Source organism: Anolis sagrei, chromosome 1, assembly GCF_037176765.1.
Source record: "Anolis sagrei isolate rAnoSag1 chromosome 1, rAnoSag1.mat, whole genome shotgun sequence".
NCBI classification, from domain to species: domain Eukaryota; kingdom Metazoa; phylum Chordata; class Lepidosauria; order Squamata; family Dactyloidae; genus Anolis; species Anolis sagrei.
In genome coordinates this window covers 152,748,117-152,767,654 of record NC_090021.1, presented here as the reverse complement: position 1 = coordinate 152,767,654, position 19,538 = coordinate 152,748,117, and the positions used below count along the sequence as shown (strand labels likewise).

At 39.5% G+C, this 19,538-nt stretch overlaps 1 protein-coding gene across 1 annotated transcript in view; it reads left to right on the top strand.

Moving 5' to 3' along the window:
* Positions 1-9,780, top strand: part of WDPCP (WD repeat containing planar cell polarity effector) — a 211,201-nt gene extending 201,421 nt beyond the window's left edge. The window contains exons 16-19 of the mRNA XM_060784552.2: positions 2,667-2,767; positions 4,682-4,710; positions 6,925-6,985; positions 9,126-9,780. Coding sequence (XP_060640535.2) covers positions 2,667-2,767; positions 4,682-4,710; positions 6,925-6,975 — 181 coding nt within the window. The 3' untranslated portion in view covers positions 6,976-6,985; positions 9,126-9,780. The remainder of the gene's footprint in view (positions 1-2,666; positions 2,768-4,681; positions 4,711-6,924; positions 6,986-9,125) is intronic.
* The last annotated feature ends 9,758 nt before the right edge of the window (positions 9,781-19,538 follow it).

Sequence of the window (19,538 nt, the reverse complement as noted above, 5' to 3'; positions counted from 1 at the left end):
AAATAACTTATTAGAAATTGAAACAGAAGGGGGTTTTCACCATTCTTTTATAAGAGAGCATAAACAAGCATCTGGCAAATGCTCTACTGAAACACTTTGTAGTGTACTATGCAAACCTTCTCTGCCCAAGCAGTCACCCTTTTAGAAGGACCTTGCTATTCTTTTTACACTAATCTAGCGTGGCCCAGTCCAGACTGATCTTACTTACTCTTCCCACAGCCTTTCGATTCACATTAAACCTGACAGTGTGGGGGACCGTGTCGTCTAAGCAAGCTAGACCAATGTCTGTATCCAAGCTAGAAATAAGTGTACTGCTTTTAGTGCTTTTACTGTTCAGAGCATTTAGGTAGATTTATAAGTATTAGATAAAAGTAGCTAAGTTGCTTTTATCCCCTTCTGGACTTTCCATGTTTGTTGACTTTCATAAAAACGAGATGCAACATCTTCTAAGCCTTTTGGATATATATACGAAATCCTTCCAAGCACTGGCCAATTTTAAAGAAATGTCCAAAGAGGATGGAGTGCTTTAAGCTCTATTTAAAACATAAAAATAGAAGAGTTACAGCAATTTGGCAGCCAAAAAAGCAATTTACAAGTCACCATGGAATCCGCAGCTATGTGTAGGGAAAGCTGATCAAGAGACTATGGAAAAGATAATGGAACCAGAGAGCCAAAGGATCTCTCAGGTTGGAAAGTCACTTAATCTGGTGTCCAGTGAAATCCCTTAGTTTCTTTTCCTGAGCCATTAAAGCTTAGTGGGAAGTGGCCGTTGCATTATTATAGCTTTACGCGGCTTAGGGAAAGCCGGAGGACTGTAGTGTGGCTATCCCTTTGCAGCTGCTTGCTTAAACTGCACTCCTTCATTTCAGTTTATTTGTTTTAGCCATTAATTATAGCAACACACAACAATGGAGCATAATAACTAGCCAGGCAGTAGAGTCGCCGTCAGTCTCTTTAACAAAGATTTCAAAAATCTTGTCCGTAAGAAAAGAGGGAGTTTCAATGTTGACTCCGTCATATACATTTTCGTAGGCTAATGAAACTTAGCACACCAGTTAGCACGCCAGTCTGCAATTATGTAAGCAAATTTCCAACCCTACAACTCACTTGCCTCAAGTCAAAAGGAGGCCTTTGATAATTAAGTTACAGACTCAGCAAAAGGCGGGTCGGGTTATACAGTAGTTCTACAAATGAGTGGATCTTTCCCTATTCGAAAGGCGACACCTTTTCTTCTTAACACTGGAAAAGAAGGGCACACCAATTGTTTTGATATTTTTCTTTTCTTTTCCAAAAGAATTTGTATTTATTTGTTTAACAAGAGGTCATCCTATTAGTGTATGCAAGAATGTGTGAAATATAAATCAAAACTAGGCAATCATCAAAAAAGGCACTCATCATACACAAATCTTGTTTGATTTTTTAAAGAAAACAATTGCCTCAAAACACTGCTAAGTTTGACCAATGCATCCAAACATGAAGAATTAGTATGCATTTTAAAGTATGTAATCCCGTATTTTAGAGATATTTGGCACACACAGTTGAAGACATTCATTGCGAGGGGGGGAGAGCAAAGCTTTTTAAAGTCACTTCTGTGGACTATGCACAGTTCTTTCTAACTACTTAATTTTCTTTATTCTTTTTCCCACAATACATGTTTTGGATTGAAGAAAAAGTCTTCTTCAAAAAAGGAGGAGCAACGAAGGAGCACACAAAGTTATTTTAATGTTTGTTTAGGGAGGGGCTTTTGTGGGCAAGATTTATCCACTGTTTGTGACAGTTTATCACAGTTTTGTTGCTAAGATCTTCCATCATGTATAAGGTTACACCTAACTGCCATTTGCTGCCCTCTGGACAAACAGTCGGAGAGCAGCTCAAAAGCAATTTGTGAACTAACGTTGTTTTCTTTACAGGACCCTTTCTGTATTGAGATCTCAACTCAGTAATACTCAAATCTGCGGTATAATTATGTATTTATTGATCATTGACACAGGCTTTCAGACATGTTTGTTGTTGGTGGCTATATCTTAATTCAGATTCATTGGGCTACTGAAATGACACTAACTCAGGCCCCTTCCACACAGCTGGATAAAATCCCAAATTTTCTGCTTTGAACTGAAATATATGGCAGTGGGGACTCAGATAACCCAGTTCCAAGCAGATATTGTGGGATTTTCTGCCTTGATATACTGGTTTATATGGCTGTGTGAAAGGGCCCTCCATTATCAGTTTGTAAATTGTGTCTTTAGCTGGATGTTGTGCTCTCGATACTTTTATTGGTTATTGGAAGCCATCACTAGAGAGGTTTTACTCTTAAAGGTAGATTATAAATACTTTAATTAATTAATAATACGCAAATAATATACTCAAAATATGTAGATTGCATATTCCTGATATAATAGAGTGTTTTTTAAAGTTTTACGGTTCTCAAAAGATACGTGAAACCTATAAAGTAGCCTTTAGGAGAAATTATCGAGCTTTAAAAAATGAGATCCACACTGCCCATATGCCTTGTTTTGCATCTTAAATATCAGGAAATCAAAGCATTACAAAATGTGGGGACAAAAGCCACAAAAATGGGTGAAGATAAGAGCAAGAGTGCTACAAAAAACATGTTTTGCAATATAAGGGAATGTCCTTTGCATAATACTCTGTCTCTTTTTTTAAAGATCTACTTTTTCAAGAGAAATAGACACAAAGGAACATTCATTCATAAGACAGATTTATACTACATTGCAGATGAACAAAGATGAAGCTTGCTGTGAAACAGGTATGGATACTGACAAATCACAACTATGTATAGCCATGAATGTTTCAACACATTGAAATGAACTTTTAGAATTTATAGTAAGTCTGTAGAATACACATGGAACAATGAAATAGTTTGATCTGACTAATTAAAATTAGTGAAAAACAAAATATCTGTGGGTTCTATACTAAAGTATACCTTTAAAGGGGCCATGGTGGCGCAGCGGGTTAAACCACTGAGCTGCTGAACTTGCTGACTGGAAGGTTGGTGGTTCAAATCCACAGGACGGGATAAGTTCCTGCTGTCAGCCCCAGATCCAACCTAGCAGTTCGAAAATATACAAATGTGAGGAACCACCTTAGTGGGAAGGTAAATGGCACTCCTTGCAGTCATGCCGGCCACATAACCTAGGAGATGTCTACATACAATGCCGGCACTTCGGCTTAGAAATAGAAATGAGCAACACCCCCCAGAATCGGACATGACTAGACTTAATGTCAAGGGGAAACCTTTACCTTTACTATACCTTTAAAACCTTAATTTCTCCTCCTCACAAAAAGGTGAACCTCAAATTAAACATGTTACTACATTCAGGCCAGGATCCTACATTGTCACAATACAGTGCAACTCCTTTGATTCTGTGAAAAACATCATTTCTCATACCACTTCAAGCATACTATTTTGGATAGTTCAGAGTTTCAACTCAAATTCAAGTGTGTTTGCAATAAAACATATATCGATCAAATAAACTGCAATGTTTGCTTGATCTAAGTAGGTAGGTTTATCTTATGATGTTCACACATGGAGTCAAAGGCTAGAGTTCAGAAGATGTGGGGGAAACAATGAAAATCACAAGTGTTGAGAAAAAATTAAAATGAATGGGGGAAAAATTAAAATCCACAAGAATGATGACAATATATAGTTGGTAGAAATAGTACAGACAATGGAAACAGTAGAGAAAATACTGTAACTAGGTTGGTGGTAGCCATTGCGGTGTCTGCACTGCATCCAGCTCTGGTGCAAGGGGAAATAGGATCCTGGTGTCTTGGAGATGTGGACAGCTGGATTCGGCAGGATCTTGTCCAGCTCATTGTCCACTCTTCCAACATGATCACAAGAGGAGATGCCCAGATCCTCATATGTACACTGAAATAAACAGTAATACCTACCCGTCACATAGCAGAGGATACCATGGAAGAGGAATGTGTGAAAAGGACAGCAGAACAGCCAGTTCAGAAAGAAACTGGTATTCTACAACTTGCCAGTTTTAGTTCTAGAGTGGCAAACTAGAGAAATGAGACACTTGTACAGGTACCTTAGAGAAGGCAAGTAGCTGTGCTATGCCACTGCTATATTTCCAATATGCCACCCACATTTTATTTTTCTACAGTGAACAAATGATGATTTCTTAGTAGCCCACGGAAACACATTCAGGCATATTTTATACATAAATATATACATGTGTGTGTGTGTGTATGTGTTGGCATAATTGTAAAGAAGAAACGCGTGTCATTCTTACGTTTGTACTTACTTTACTTCAATATACTAATTGCACCTGCTGCTTCTCAGAAAGAGGAATGCATGGTAGAGACAACAGTACAACTGTTCACTTAAGTAGAATACAAAGTATGGAGTTGGCCTATGTGTATCTTCTTTAAATACACTCAATAATTTTGCAGTTCCTTGAATAGACTTGAACAGCAGCGCAATCCAACATGGGAGAGGGTGTCGTCCCCGTCCCCCGTCCCCCCATTATTCTTTTGGCCCCAAAGACATCCTGCCCCATTGAGCAAGGAAGGGAATTTGTGTGGGACTTAGATCTACATGTAAAATACAACAAGTGTACCTTTACATTAAACTGAATGCCTCTTAGAATTATTTATATCTCACTTTATTTTCACTGAATTAATTACTCCCCCTATGTTTTGTTTTCAGAAACTTCTGAGGAGGCACATGATAAAGAGGTAACTGGCTGTCAACTTACTCAACCATAAAATTTCGAGTTTCTCTGGCAGCACTTCATTTATAAGGCCGTGCTAATCATGTATATACTATAGTATTATTGTACACAGCATTTGAGAGCATACAATATGACAGACATCAGCATAGCAATAGGGGCTATCAAGAACAACCTGAAATTCAACAAATAAGAAGCTAGAGGAAAGTCATCAGGAAAAGAATATGAAGTTGTATCTGCTACAAATACTTAGGCTTCTTTGCAAGGAATGGGAATACAATAGGGAATGAAGCCACTTGAATCCGAGCTTTCCTGATATCAGACCTGATAGGAGCAAAGAATATATAAAATCACACAGGCGAGAGTGCAAATGTAGTTGCATGTTAGACCCATTACAATGATCAAAGCAGGAAGTCCACAGAGCATGGAGAACTGCAACGAAGTTGTCTCTGATTAAGCAAATTTGCATTGGTTTGCAATTAAAGGCGATGAAAGAACACTCCTAGCCACTTAGGGTCCTTGTGACTCTTGTAATAACAGTGGAACAAGGAGCAGCTCCAAAATGGGAATATGAGGGGCAGGGGGGCTGCAGGCTATTTCAGGTCCTCTGAAGATGCAGGCTAAACGTCAGGAGAAAATGATGGCACCTTAGCTGAAGGGAGATCTGGCTTACAGGTAGAAGCACTATGTAGCTTACCTCCGATTTCCAACTTAGGCTAACTATGCAGAAAGATAGTCCTGAAAAGTCCAAAATAATTTAAAGGGCCATCTTGTCTTTCTCTCAACAGAGGTCATATCACAAGGTGACTAAGGAAATTTCAGTTTAGATTAATGAGGTTAAAAAAGGAAATGCTTTGTTTACAATAAATAAAATTCTATTAATAATAGATATAATAGAAATAGTAATAAAATAGTAATAATGATGCATAGATACTTTTACTCATTCAATAAAGTGATGTCAATACTAGTGTCACCCTACATATCTGAAGTGCACGGCTGTATCAGATAGGGGAATACATGGTAGGAGCACACACCTACACACTTCTTGTGCAATCTCCAAAAACGATCACATTTCACGTTTTCAAATACAGAACAGATTTGGGAGAGAAAATCTCTTCAAACATGAGAGATTTGCAAAAGCCAAAGCCCTTGCAGCTTTCAAACAGGAATTCTTAAATCACAGCTCTTCAGAAAAGTTAAGTCATGCCAAGCAAAGATTTTATTTGGACACTAGCACAAGTGTGTTACGGTGTTTGCGGTTTTTGAAATGTACAAGGAAATCTGAAATTGGTTCTCTTGAACAATTGTAAAAGAGCATAGAATAGAGGGGAACTTGGCTGTGTTATGTCAGGCTGACAGCCCTTTAGTGTTTGGTAGGGAATCACTATAGCGTACAGTAACAATAAAAAATACAGCCATGTTGCTGGACGTATGGTTACAGGTATCAGTATGTTTTTGTTATTCAAAGATATTCCTCTATAACATTGTGCTACAGATTATTTTAAGCCTCACTGTTAAAACATGTATACCATGAGATGGAGCTGCTGGTCTTTCTCAATTGATCCCCTCTGATGTCTGAAAATTTAAATTGAAAAAAAAAAACCCTTGCAAATGCTATTTGAACTTGCCAACACACAAATAAGCCTGAAGCAGCCTTAACTTGCACACTTCTGCTGCCAACTTTTATACCTCCTTACTCAAATGACTCAATTATATATTGAATGAGGCAAGTTTCCTTTTGTTTGGAGTTCCACGCCTAGTTTTCTGTACATCATGAAGAGTGAAGCATACATATGCAGGTATCAAAGGAAGCACTGCCTCATCAGAGAGAAACACGTTCTCTAACGAAAACATGTTACTGTATATTACAAAATATCCCCATATGTTCTGGAGGAATGACAGGATATAAATGAATATTTTAGTAGTCGTTGCTGTAGTCATTAAACTGCCATTAAAAACGTTTCAGGATTTTGCTCATGAATACAAAAGTATGCACACTTGAAATTGGCATTTGTGAATTATTTTTAGGAAATACGATCTTCTAGAACAAAGTTAACAAATGAAACAAAAAATAGAAATTAGTCTGTTTTGAATTAATACTTGTGAAAGCTGATCCTTGGCATCTTGAATTTGTCTAGAAAGTGGAGAATGCAAGTTTTAAAATCTAGAGTGTGCATTTGATTCATACATAGTAACAAGTATTAATGTTTTCTGTCTACAGGAAATCAGAGAAAGCAACTCTGTCAAAGTGGTGCATTTTGGACTGGTGTAAAACAAAAATGGTAATTCTTTATACCCTTAAAGAAAGTTAAGGTAGTACTCACCATTTTCTGAGGTCAAAGGGAGCTTTTGTACTGTTTTAGATTCAGGTAGTCTTGAAATTTTATAGCTCACCGGCACCTATGAAGCACTTTTAGTGCCTATTGTTTATTTCTGAGAAAGTTTTTTTTTCCATGTCAGGAGTGACTTGAGAAACTGCAAGTCACTTCTGGTGTGAGAGAATTGGCTATCTGCAAAATCCTTGAGTTTTCCAGGGAATGCCCGGAAGTTTTACCCTCCTTTGGGAGGCTTCTCTTATATCCCCATATGGGGGGCTGGAGCTGACAGACGGGGAGCTCACTCTCCTCCCTGGATTCGAATTGCTAACCTTTTGGTCAGCAGTCCTGCTGGCACAAGGGTTTAACCCATTGTGCACTGGGGGCTCCTCTCTGAGAAAGTTAAGCAAGTGGTTAGATCAATTCGATTTAAATGTACTCAACTTTGACAGGACCCGTCTACTGTTTTTAAATACAGCTTAGTCCTGAAACCCATTTGAGCTTTGTCTCTCACGTGCTGCTCTGCACGTTCCAGTGTTTCCCAACCTTTGATCCTCCAGGTGTTTTGGACTTCAACTCCCTGAAATCCCAGCTAATTTACCAGCTGTTAGAAACTGTGGGAACTGACGTCAGAATACCTGGAGGACTAAAGGTTCAGAACCACTGGGCCAAGGCATTTGTCCACTAATTAACAAAATATGTTAACACCAGCAAGACATAATATAGCCCAACATTTTTTTGTTCCCCTCTACTCATTACTTCATGCCTTGGATAGGTCACACTTACAAGGTCATATTTATTTAGTTGGAGACCAGTACTTACATCATTGACTCATATATTAAAGGGGTGAAAAGATACCTTTACTGGAGGCCTTACTGACTGTAGAATAGTTCCAAAGTTTTACTAGTTATATTAGTTATATTACTCAGATCAATTACACTATGTAACAAAATTTGAAAAAAAATCTGTTCCTGGTTTGAAAGTTTTGTTTCCTATTTAGTTATGTGATACTTATTTTGGAAGTAGTTGTTATACTCCAGGAACTTTGTTTTTGTGACTGCCACAACTATGTTGAATTCGTTGAGCTTTTGAGATATTGATTGAAAAACTATAGCAAAATGTACTGCTATAACAAAGTTTTGTCAGTGTAATAAAAAAATTTCCTTGTTTCTATGATAGAGCCAATTAGGAAATTACATTTATAACCAAGGAACAAAAATTGTGTTACTTAGCGTTATCATTCTGTTTATCTTCCTCTCTCTCCTATGCTTTAGTGATAAATAATATAAAGTTTATATAGAAAGAGAGCAAGAGAGCATGAAATAAAGTTTGTTTCAATCATAAGCTGTATAAACTTTACATTGCTTACAACAAAAGCAAAATCCTAAATGATTTCCAATGTATCATGTTTTTAGAAATGTTTTTAATTTTTTTCAGCAATGATCATAGTGTATAAGGGCAACAATAAAAAACATATTTTCTACACATGGAACAGTGTTTTGGCCACAACTTTCTCATTAGAGATTCCATTAGGTAAGCACACAGCCCAAATGCTAGCCATCATTAAAGACAGGGTGTCTTTCTAGCATGACGTTAGGTTGAATGTGGAGACAGGGTTTCCCATTTTGCAAAAATGAAATAAAAATGTTTTTGTACGTCTGTACGTCTGGCTGCATGGTTGTTCCACTTCCACGAAGGCGGCAATTGTTTCCAAAGAACTTGCCCATTTTGGCTCACATCCTCACATCTTAAAAAAACACAAAAACAATCCAACATAAATTAAACAGCACTTTACAGAAATGACTTGCAGGATTATGAAGCAGAAAACTCAAGGAGTTCAAAAACCAAGGTATAGAGCACACATAAGCAAATTTTGGCCCTCCAGGTGTTTTGGACTTCAATTCCCACAATTCCTGAGAGCCAGTAGGCTGCAGGAGTTGATGTCCAAAACATCTGGAGAGCCAAAGTTTGCCCATGCCTGGCATAGAGGTCCCCAGAAGACCTCCTGTTTTTCAACAAACTATGCCATAACGTACAATGAATAAACTCTTCCTTAGGGTAAGTGAGTGGGAAGACTCATTCTGAACTGGCTTTGTGTTACTTGTAGAGTTACCAGCTGTACTGCTACCCACCTCCAAGGTCAAAGCCAACCAAAATGATGGGGCCGTGGAGCTCAGCACAAGAGTAGGGCAGTGCAAGACCCCAACAGCCTCCTTCAACGCCTCTCTGCCTCCTCGTCTGTGGCACAAACCGCTGTGAAAAGACACCTGAGCATCTTAGAACTGCCTACTCCTCCCAAGCTATATGACTGCAGAGTGAAACTTCAACTTAAAGTTCTCCAATTGATATCCTAATATCATTTTAGCAGATCGCATCTTCACTACAAAATATCAACTTTGAATAAAACTGCATTGTGAAGGAAAATGCTCTCAGCTTTGCTATCTCCCGTTTAGTTTAGCTGACTAACTACTACTTGACTTGCTTAAAAACCTAGACTACAGAATATTTATTGCATTTTAAGGTATTAACAAAAATGGATTGTGAAGGAAGCATTCTGTTGTATTTGCCATAAGTGTCCCTTTGCATTCATGTATTAAGAATGGCTTTTCTCCTCTGTTCTTCTCTTGTGTCATCTGAAGACTGGTGTGATATAATACAAATTTAATCTTAGCCATTCAAGTTTGGGATCGAAATTAATTGAAATTTAGTTATGCCACTAAAATGCACTCTTGCCAAATAAAGAGATGGAAATTGATTTTTAATATTTTGATTTTAAGAGCATCTTTTTTCGAATCTGCATTTGAGATATTTGGAGGAGTTTTTAGGTCCTCGGTTTTGTTTTTAAAAAAAAACCTTTAGAAAGTGTACAACACTTGCCTTGTGGATGATAGATTTAGTAGCAAGAAGAGGGAAATAAAGCACAGAGACTTATCAGTAATAGTCAGACGAATGCATTAAATCCATGCTGAAAAGCTTATGTCCTCAGCAGACAAAAAGTGGTAAAATGCATAAGATGCTCAGCCCTCATTGGGGGAAGGGGGCTATTAGTAACGCGGGAGCTATGAGACAGATACGTCATTAACCATGCTCTATTCCACCATGTATAGCTGCGTATAAAACAAAATGGTTTCTATGCTTCTTTACAATTGCTTGAGGAGAGCATATGGCTCACAAGATATTACATGTAAATGCACTTTCCTTGGTAAATGCAGTCCAACAACAGATCAAGGGAACCTTTTGCTTGTTCAACCTAAGGATGCTAAAATACGTTACTGAGCCACGGAGCTATTTTGCTGAATTGCAGCCATATTTCTGTCAGTACAAGTGATGGTCTATATGAGGGATTAATCTGACACCAGACAGTGATCCTTAATCCTTCAGTATATCATAATCTATTTACTTTGCATGCTAAGAGGATTTTGGTTTTAAAATATACAGGAAGTGATGCTAGAAATGCACAGAAGATCAGGAATGCCATTTCCTAAAACCTCAGTTTCGAATACAATTCTTTTATGGATTTCTTGGAGTTCTGTCCTTTCAAAGCATTGAATAGAGATTTAGCTGGAACCAGGCATATGTTTCTTTTTTTGTACAATAGCCCTACAACTGTGTTTCTTCCTGCTACTACTCCACCACTTTTGTTCGTGTGCTTGTATGCCGGTTGTAAGACATAAAATGAAAGCTTTTCCTCTACTGCAGATCATTTCCAGCGGGATGACATGCGAGACTTTTTCTTGACAAAATCAAAGTCGATTCCAAGCCTTGGGCCATTTTTATATTACTGCTGGGTTGATTTATTGAAAGCGTTTACAAACTCTACATTCAGTCCCCAAAATATATTAATAATAAATAATAAAACTTTATTTATACCCCGCCAACATCTCCCCAAGGGGACTCAGGGCGGCTTATATGAGGCCAAGCCCAACAATCACAGCAAAGCAAATATACAACATAAAATAATACATCAATAAAATAAAAAGGACAAAATAGGCACACAATACAATACAAAATTACAATAACTGATCAAGATCGGCAGAGCCGGTTGCAAAGATTAAAATGTTTAAAAACTCTAGGTGAGATAAGTAATGTAGTGTATCTAGAAAGAGGTTCAAGTGGGATGAAACAATGGGGTTTAATTGCACTAGAGCAGGGGTCCCCAAACTAAGGCCCGGGGGCCAGATATGGCCCTCCAAGGTTATGTACACAGCCCTCGCTCAGGATCAACCTAAGTCTGAAACAATTTGAAAGCACATCACAACAGCAACAATCCTATCTCATCAGCCAAAAGCAGGCCCACACTTCCCATTGAAATACTAATAAGTTTATATTTGTTCAAATTGTTCTTCATTTTAATTATTGTTTTAAGTGTTTTTGAACTACAAATAAGATATGTGCTCTGTGCATAGGAATTCATTCATGTTTTTTCAAATTATAATCCGGTCCTCCAACAGTTTGAGAGACTGTGACCTGGCCCTCTGTTTAAAAAGTTTGAGGACCCCTGAACTAGAGGATGAGATAAAGTGCATCCAAGGGCATTTTATGCCGGGTTTGATCAAGGTCAGGGATTATTATTCACTCATTCACGGAACACCGGAATAGACAGGTTTCTAGGCTCTTCCTGAAGACTGCCAGGGTGGTTGCTTGACTAATTTCTCTGGGGAGCTAATTCCAGCACCGAGAGGCCACCACAGAGAAGGCCCTCTCCCTTGTCTCCACAAGTCACGTTTGCAACGGGGATGGGAGCGAGAGAAGGGCCTCTCTGAAAGATCAAAGGGATTGTGTAGATTTGTAGAAGGAAATGCGGTCACGAAGGTAGGCGGATCCCAAACCATTCAGGGCCTTGTAGTTAAGAACCTGCACCTTGAATTGGGACTGGAAAATAAACGGCAGCCAATGGAGCTCCTTAAACAGGGCAGTAGACTGCTCCTTGTAATTTGCTCCAGTTAGTAGCTGGCTGCTGTTCGTTGGACCAATTGAAGTTTCTGGGCTGTCTTCAAGGGCAGCCTTACGTAGAGTGCGTTACAATAGTCCAATCTAGAGATAACTAAGGCATTGAACACAGTGGCCAAGTCAGACTTCACGACTTGCTGTGGAATACATTAAAATTGCAATCCTTAATACAATATTGTAACAATACAAATTAGACAATGTTGCAATAAAATCACAAGAATGTAAACATGACTGTTCAAGCAACTACATGGCTGCCAGTCATTCAAAGTTCCGGCCTAGCTTACCTGTCCAAATGTATCTCCCTCTATGAACCCAGAGGTCATCTGGGGAGGCCCTGCTCTTGGTCCCACCTCCCTTGCAAGTGCGATTGGTGGGGGCGAGAGACAGGGCCTTCTCAGTGGTGGCCCCTCCGCTATGGAACTCCCTCCGCAATGAAATTAGATCAGCACCCTCCCTCCTGGCCTTCAGAAGAAAAGTAAAAACTTGGCTATAGGACCAAACCTTTGGGCAGTAAGCAGTACAAGGAATGATCAGGGATTATGTGCTAGAGATAGGATATTTGGAACTGCCTGGACTACAATTGTTGGATTTGAATGTTTATATGGATATGTTTTTAATTCCATGTTTTAATGTTGATAATTGTATGTTATTATCATCACGTTAGGTTTCTGTATGTGAGGCATTAAATTTTACCAAAATTATGTCAGAAACCACTTTGAGTCCACTGCTGGGGTGAGAACATTGCTTGTTTGCTGAAAGAGCTTGGAGAAAAGCTCTCACAAGTTCTCAATTCATGTGAAGTTTGGTATGATTGGAGTTGCTTTTGAATAATTTCAGATCCACTCACCTTTAAGATTTTAAAAGCAACTGTATCTAAATAGAGATCAGAAACACATTTAAAATCTGATATACATAAGCCAGACAAAGCTCTAGCAGCTGTCTTCCACTCTATTTCAGGCTTTATAGAGACTCCAGGTACAAGACATTGCATTGAACAATCTAAAGTTTCCCAAGACATGGATCACCTTAAGAAGGGTATCCCTAGCCACAAAAAGAGAGCTAGTGAACAAGTTGAAGCTAGCAAAAGGGATTTCCAAGCTACCAAGAAGACTACCTGCGGTATTCCAGCTCACCAAGGCTAAAAGTATAGGGATCCTGAAGCAACTGTAAACTGTACGCCTGCGCCTTCAGGGAAGTGAGGCCCCACTCAGAACAGTCTGAGCCCAATTTCTAGGCCCTGGAAACATGCACCTGAAGTGTCTCCATCTTGAAGGTTTCAGATTCTGTTTTCAGATCCTCATCCAACCCATTACTGAATCCAGATAATGACTGAACTCTGCCACAGACTCACCTTTCTAATGAAAAAACAAATACTAATGACATCCCATTTAGTATCTATTGGATGCCTTCATCCAGAAGCTTCATGTTCACCATGAAACTAGATTAAAACCCTTCTGCCTCTGGCCATTTTATAGAAAGATAACAAATCTCCCAGTGCTGCTTTTTGAAATATGAGTGTAATGACTGTATGCTGTACACAGCACAGAAATTGTCTAACAAGATATGGTGTCAAATGCCACTGAGAGATCAAAGAAAATTAACAGGATTCAATTCTCCATCTGTTTCAGTAAAGCTGAGGCAGTGCTGAATCATGGTCTCAATCGAGATAGAAATGAGTCCAAATAATTTGGGGTACCATGCTACAAGTTTGATTCACGTTTTACCTGGTTACCAAGCAGGCCACCTGACACCCATTTGGACCACCATTTAGCCACTTTGAATCTCCTTTGTGGAGAGAAAAGCAGGCTATAAACATAATGATGATGATGATGACGACGACACAATATGAGGATTTAAAGAACGAACTGCAAATACTCTGGCACAAGCCAGTAAAGGTGGTCCCAGTAGTGATCGGCACACTGAGTGCAATGCCTAAAGACCTTGGCCTGCACTTAAACACAATCGGCGCTGACAAAATTATCATCTGCCAGCTGCAAAAGGCCACCTTACTGGGATCTGCACACATTATTCGCTGATACATCACACAGTCCTAGTCACTTGGGAAGTGTCCGACGTGTGAACCAATACAACAGCCAGCAGAGTGATCTTGTCTGTTGTGGACTCATCTTGTTGTGTTTCTAATAATACTAATAAGAAGAAGACAACAATGACGACTCTGGCACAAGCCAGTAAAGGTGGCCCAGTGGTGATCGGCACACTGGGTGATCTTGTTTGCCATGGGCTCATCTTGTTGTGTTTCAAATAATGATGATGATGATGGTGCTATGTTCAATAAATCTGACTTGCAAGCAAGCTTTTAGGCAGGGAGATGCTTTCTGCCATAGAGCCAGGGTAGGGAATTTTTTTGGATCCCTGGTCACCTTGGGAAGAAGGCAAGCCTCATTTTATAATAAACTGGAATTTTCCTTTGAAAGTCCCCCTTGTTGACAAGGAAATGGTTTCAATGTTGCATTCAAGAAAGCACTTCATGTTTATCTTCTTACTTGATATGAAGATAAGCCTTGCCAAATTGTTGCAGAAACCAAGATATGAGCAAAATGCAGAGGCGCTCGTGTGAGGTGAGAGAGTGAGTCAGAAGTAAGGGAGAGTGAGCACTGTGTATAGCAGAGGCATGGAGAAGGCACATTACGAGGGTGCCTGGTTGAAGAAGGGAGGAGGAAGAAAGAATGAGAAGTGTGGGTAGTGGAGGGCAAGATGTAAAAGGGAAGCATTGGGAGGCGATGTATTGGGAGGGGATGTATTGAAGCAAGAGGGAAAGGAGAAAGCTATGTGAACTGCGTAGCACAAGAAATAAGGGGTGGGTGCATTGTGAAGACAAAGTGAGCCGAGAGATGAAAGAGGAGGGCAAGGAGAAGATGCCATGCAAGTAGTATAATTGGGGGGGGGGGGGGAGAGAGAACCCTGCAAGGTGAGTTTGCCAAGATGTCATGGTGGCTCATGGTCTTATGGGAAATCTCATGACCAAGCAGAGATTTAAGTTTGAATGTGTTGATCAAAGTCCAGCACATTCAATATCACTCTAATGCTGCACCCAGTTTCAGTTGTAACTGTAAAATTGTTATAAAATCTAGACATAGTGAAAGAAAAATGTATTAACTAATGTTCTGAATTTACATACTTTTTGAGGAAGTAGCATGTGGAAACTCCAACAATGCTTAAGGCTGGATGGATGTCCGCCACCCACATAGACATGTTGTTCCAAAAGGGCTTTATGTGCTTACACAACAGACTTGTCGGTCTTCTGGGCCCAATGCTGCCTTTTTAATAATGGTGTCATTCCTGATCCTTTTCAGATGACTAATAAGTCCCTTTCCTCTTTGAAAGGGGGATTCACACAGTTTAGATCAGGGGTCCTCAAACTAAGGCCCGGGGGCCGGATGCGGTCCTCCAAGGTCATTTACCCAGCCCTCGCTCAGGGTCAACCTAAGTATGAAACTACTTCAAAGCACTCAACAATAACAACAATCCTATCTCATCAACCAAAAGCAGGCCTACACTTTCCATTGAAATACTAATACATTTATATTTGTTAAAATTGTTCTTAATTTTAATTATTGTATTGTTTTTAAATGTTTTTGCACTACAAATAAGCTATGTGAAGTGTGCATAGGAATTCATTCATGTTTTTTTCGAACTATAATCCGGCCCGCCAACATTTTGAGGGACTTTGACTTGGTCCTCTGTTTAAAAAGTTTGAGGACTCCTGGTTTAGATGGTTACTTCTAGAATAATACATTACCATTTACTTTTGTTCAAGGCCTCTGTAGTTACATTTTTTTAAAACCCATTTCTCCAAAATGACTAACACCTTGTTGATTTTTTTAAAAAAATCTTAAATATTACAAGTCACTGGCTTTCATTCAGTTTATCATCACTTGATGGCTCTACTGCCTTAAGACTCAACACTGGTTATTTCAAGAGCAAAACATAAGGTATAAAATAAGCTTTGGTGATATTGGGATCCAAATGTTTACCCTCAATATCCACCACAGCTTGCATTGAGATGGTGAGGCAAAAGTTTTTTGGGGAAAATCAGAAGTAACCAGGCTTGTCTGGCTGGGACGTGAGGTGTACAACCACAAAACCACTTTTATTTTATTTGGGAAGTTGATTTTGAAAGTAATATAATTGGGGCTTGTGGCCCATTGGCAGTGTTACCTGTCAAAAACAAAAGACTCAGGCAGAAATGTCCTCAACTTTGCCCACTCCTGCAGTACTTGAACCAAGTACTATTACTTCACCACCATCAAATGAGCCCAATGTTTTCAGCTACTCTGAAGACAAGGACTCAATGGAGCAATGAGTTCAAATTACAGGAAAGGAGACTCAACCTGAACATTAGGAAGAACTACCTGACTAAACTGTTCAACAGTGGAACTCTGCCCTGGAATCCAGTGGAAGCTCCTTCCTTTGAGGCTTTTAAACAGAGGCTGGATGACCATCTGTCGGGAGTACTTTGTGCATTTCCTGCATGGCGGGGGTTGGACTAGATGGACCATATGGTCTCTTCCAACCCTACAATTCAAAGTTCCACAATTATAAATGTAGCTAAAAGGTTACAGTTTTGCTGCAAACAAATTTGTTGGGTTGCTATTATAAAAAGACACCATAATTACTGAAACAATTACAAACAGCTAGTAACTTGTAACTAATTGCTCCCAAGCAATTAATAACCATTTAAAAGTCATCCAGTAAATTCCAGCAAGATGTGAATAGACAAGGTGTCAAGGGAGAAAAACAGCAGGACTGGAGAGCCTCACAGTACCACAACTAAAGCTGATCTAATAAATCTATTTTCTTCTTTGCTCTGGACACTCCCACTGTGTTCCAAAGTGACCCATTTAAGGTGGAATCAAGTGTCAATCTTATTCTCCATCTTCATCGCGAGTGGAGCATTTTTCTGAAGCACAGAGTGTTTGAGGATCAAGACATTCATAGGGAGACCAAGATGCTTGTTTATAAAGCTATTGTCCTCCCAACCCTATTATACGCCTGTGAAACATGAACCACCTATAGGCATCACAATCCTGCAAATCTTTTGGGAAGACAGGCAGACAAATATCAGAGTTCTGGAGGAAGCAAAGACCACCATCATTGAAGCAATGTTCTTTTGCCATCAACTTTGCTGAAGTAACCACATTGTCCGAATGCCCAATCACCGTCTCCCAAATGCTCAACTCAAGAACAGAAAATGAAATGTTAGTGGACAGGAAAAAAGATTTAAAGATGGGCTTAAAGCCAACCTTAAAATTGTGGCATAGAAATTGAGAACTGGGAAGTCCTGGTCTTCAAGCATTCTAATTGGAGGTCAGCTGTGACCAACAGTGCTGTGGAATTCAAAGTGGCACGGATGGAGGGCGAAAGGGAGAAACATGTCAAGAAGAAGGTGCATCAAGCCAGCCCTTGTTGGGAACACCTTCTATCTGGAAACTGATGTCCTCGCTGCAAAAGAACATACGGATCCAGAATAGGTCTCTACAGTCACCTACAGATCCACGACCAAGACCCTACATTTGGAAGGCAATCATACTAGGACATGAAGGATAGTTGATGAGAGATTATAATGACCCTTCCAATATGAACAATGACATCTAAGTAAATCCAAATAGCTTTACCCTCACTTTATTAACTTTATCACAGCTGGGCTCTCAAATATATATTTTTCACAAGATTTTGGTCAATGATGCGATGTTTCTGGATTGCAAACCCCATCCAGTTTATCTCATGGTGAGCAATGATAGGAATTGCAGTACAGCAGAGATGGTCACACATTCTCTACTGGACACTCAGAGGATGCAGTGGTGATAGGAATCACTTAACCAAGTTCAGTTCCTTGAGGTAAATGCAATAAGGTGCTCTTTATCTCAACGTAAATGCCATGAGACAGGTTCTGTCTGCCCTCTTTGTGGTAAAAATAATTATGGGAGTTGCCTGTTCCAAAAAGTGAAAGAGTTCATTGAATTCTGCAAGTGTCTGTGTGTGGGAGCACTTAGCAGGCCCACTGCTCTGGTAGCCTCCTTCAAGATAAACGTCATCAGGAAATGCCCTGACAGTGATTGAGCAGTCACATGAAGAAAATTGCAGCCGTAGACCTCAGAACTTATCTTCCATCACAAGCACCATTCTTGAACAATGCGCTGAGCTGACAACATGCACAGACCCACCTTTGTCACAGCAGCCATGAAACCCTGAGGCTTTCCAACACTATGACAGAAACTTCCACACCCAACTTGGGCAAGCAAACTGATGGGCAGCAGGGTCACTGGAAATTCAACAAAATCACTACACTACCTCCCTGTGCCAAAACTGTATACAAACAGTGAAACTCGGTGAGGGAAATAAATTATTTGCGGCAGCACTATGGCTTCAGCCCTCCAGGCTATGTCAGCCTCTTTCAAATGAGAAAACAATGAAGGAATCATGAGACCCTCCAAACATTTTTGGATTGCAAGCCTCAGCAGCTATAACCATTATAGTCAATTCTGAAGAATGCTGGAATATGCAACACTGGAGGGTTGCATGACTTCCACACCTGCGACAAAAAAAACTCGGCTGAAAGACATTGTGCTCACTGATTTTACCCCAGAAATGGATAGTACACAACATGGAAATCCACCATATTCTTCATACTAACATAGAAGTCTCCACAAAATCAATAGCTGTGATTTTTTATCTGTGCAAGAACTATTCACAGGACAATTATATATTTTAACGTTACAAGTTTGTTTAATACTAGCCGTCCCCTGCTACGCATTGCTGTGGCCCACATGGGGGTTCTGTGTGGGAGGTTTGGCCCAATTCTATTGTTGGTGGGGTTCAGATTGCTCTGTGATTGTAGGTGAACTATAAACCCCAGGAACTACAACTCCCAAATGTCAAGATTCTATTTTCCCCAAACTTCACCAGTGTTCACATTTGGGCATATTGAGTATTCGTGTAGAGTTTGATCCAGATCCATCATTGTTTGAGTCCAGAGTGATCTCTGGATGTAGGTGAACTACAACTCCAAAACCAAAGGACATTGCCCACCAAACCCTTCCAGTATTTTCTGTTAGTCATGGGAGAACTGTGTGCCAAGTTTGGTTCAATTCCATCTTTGGTGGGGTTCAGAATACTCTTTGATTGTAGGTGAACTATAAATCCCAGCAACTACAACTCCCAAATGACAAAATCAATGTTTTTGAGTGAAGAACATACATTGGGTTGTTAGGTGTCTCGTGTCCAAATTTGGTGTCAATTCGTCCAGTGGTTTATGAGTTCTGTTAATCCCACAAACGAACATTACATTTTTATTTATATAGATGCTCATATTTTTTTTGCACAAGACATCACTGTACATCCTTTTTAAAGACTTATTTGTTTTGCCAACTATGTGTTGAAAAGAATACCTGGCTGAGAAATAGGAAACACATATCACTGATTACAGGCTCAGAGGGTCCAGGAACTGAAAGAAAGACAATTAGCAAATACTACAAGATGTGTTCAGAATATAAGTTCTGAACTGAAATTCTTCACTAATATAGTTCACATGCCAAGAAAAGCTGGATTC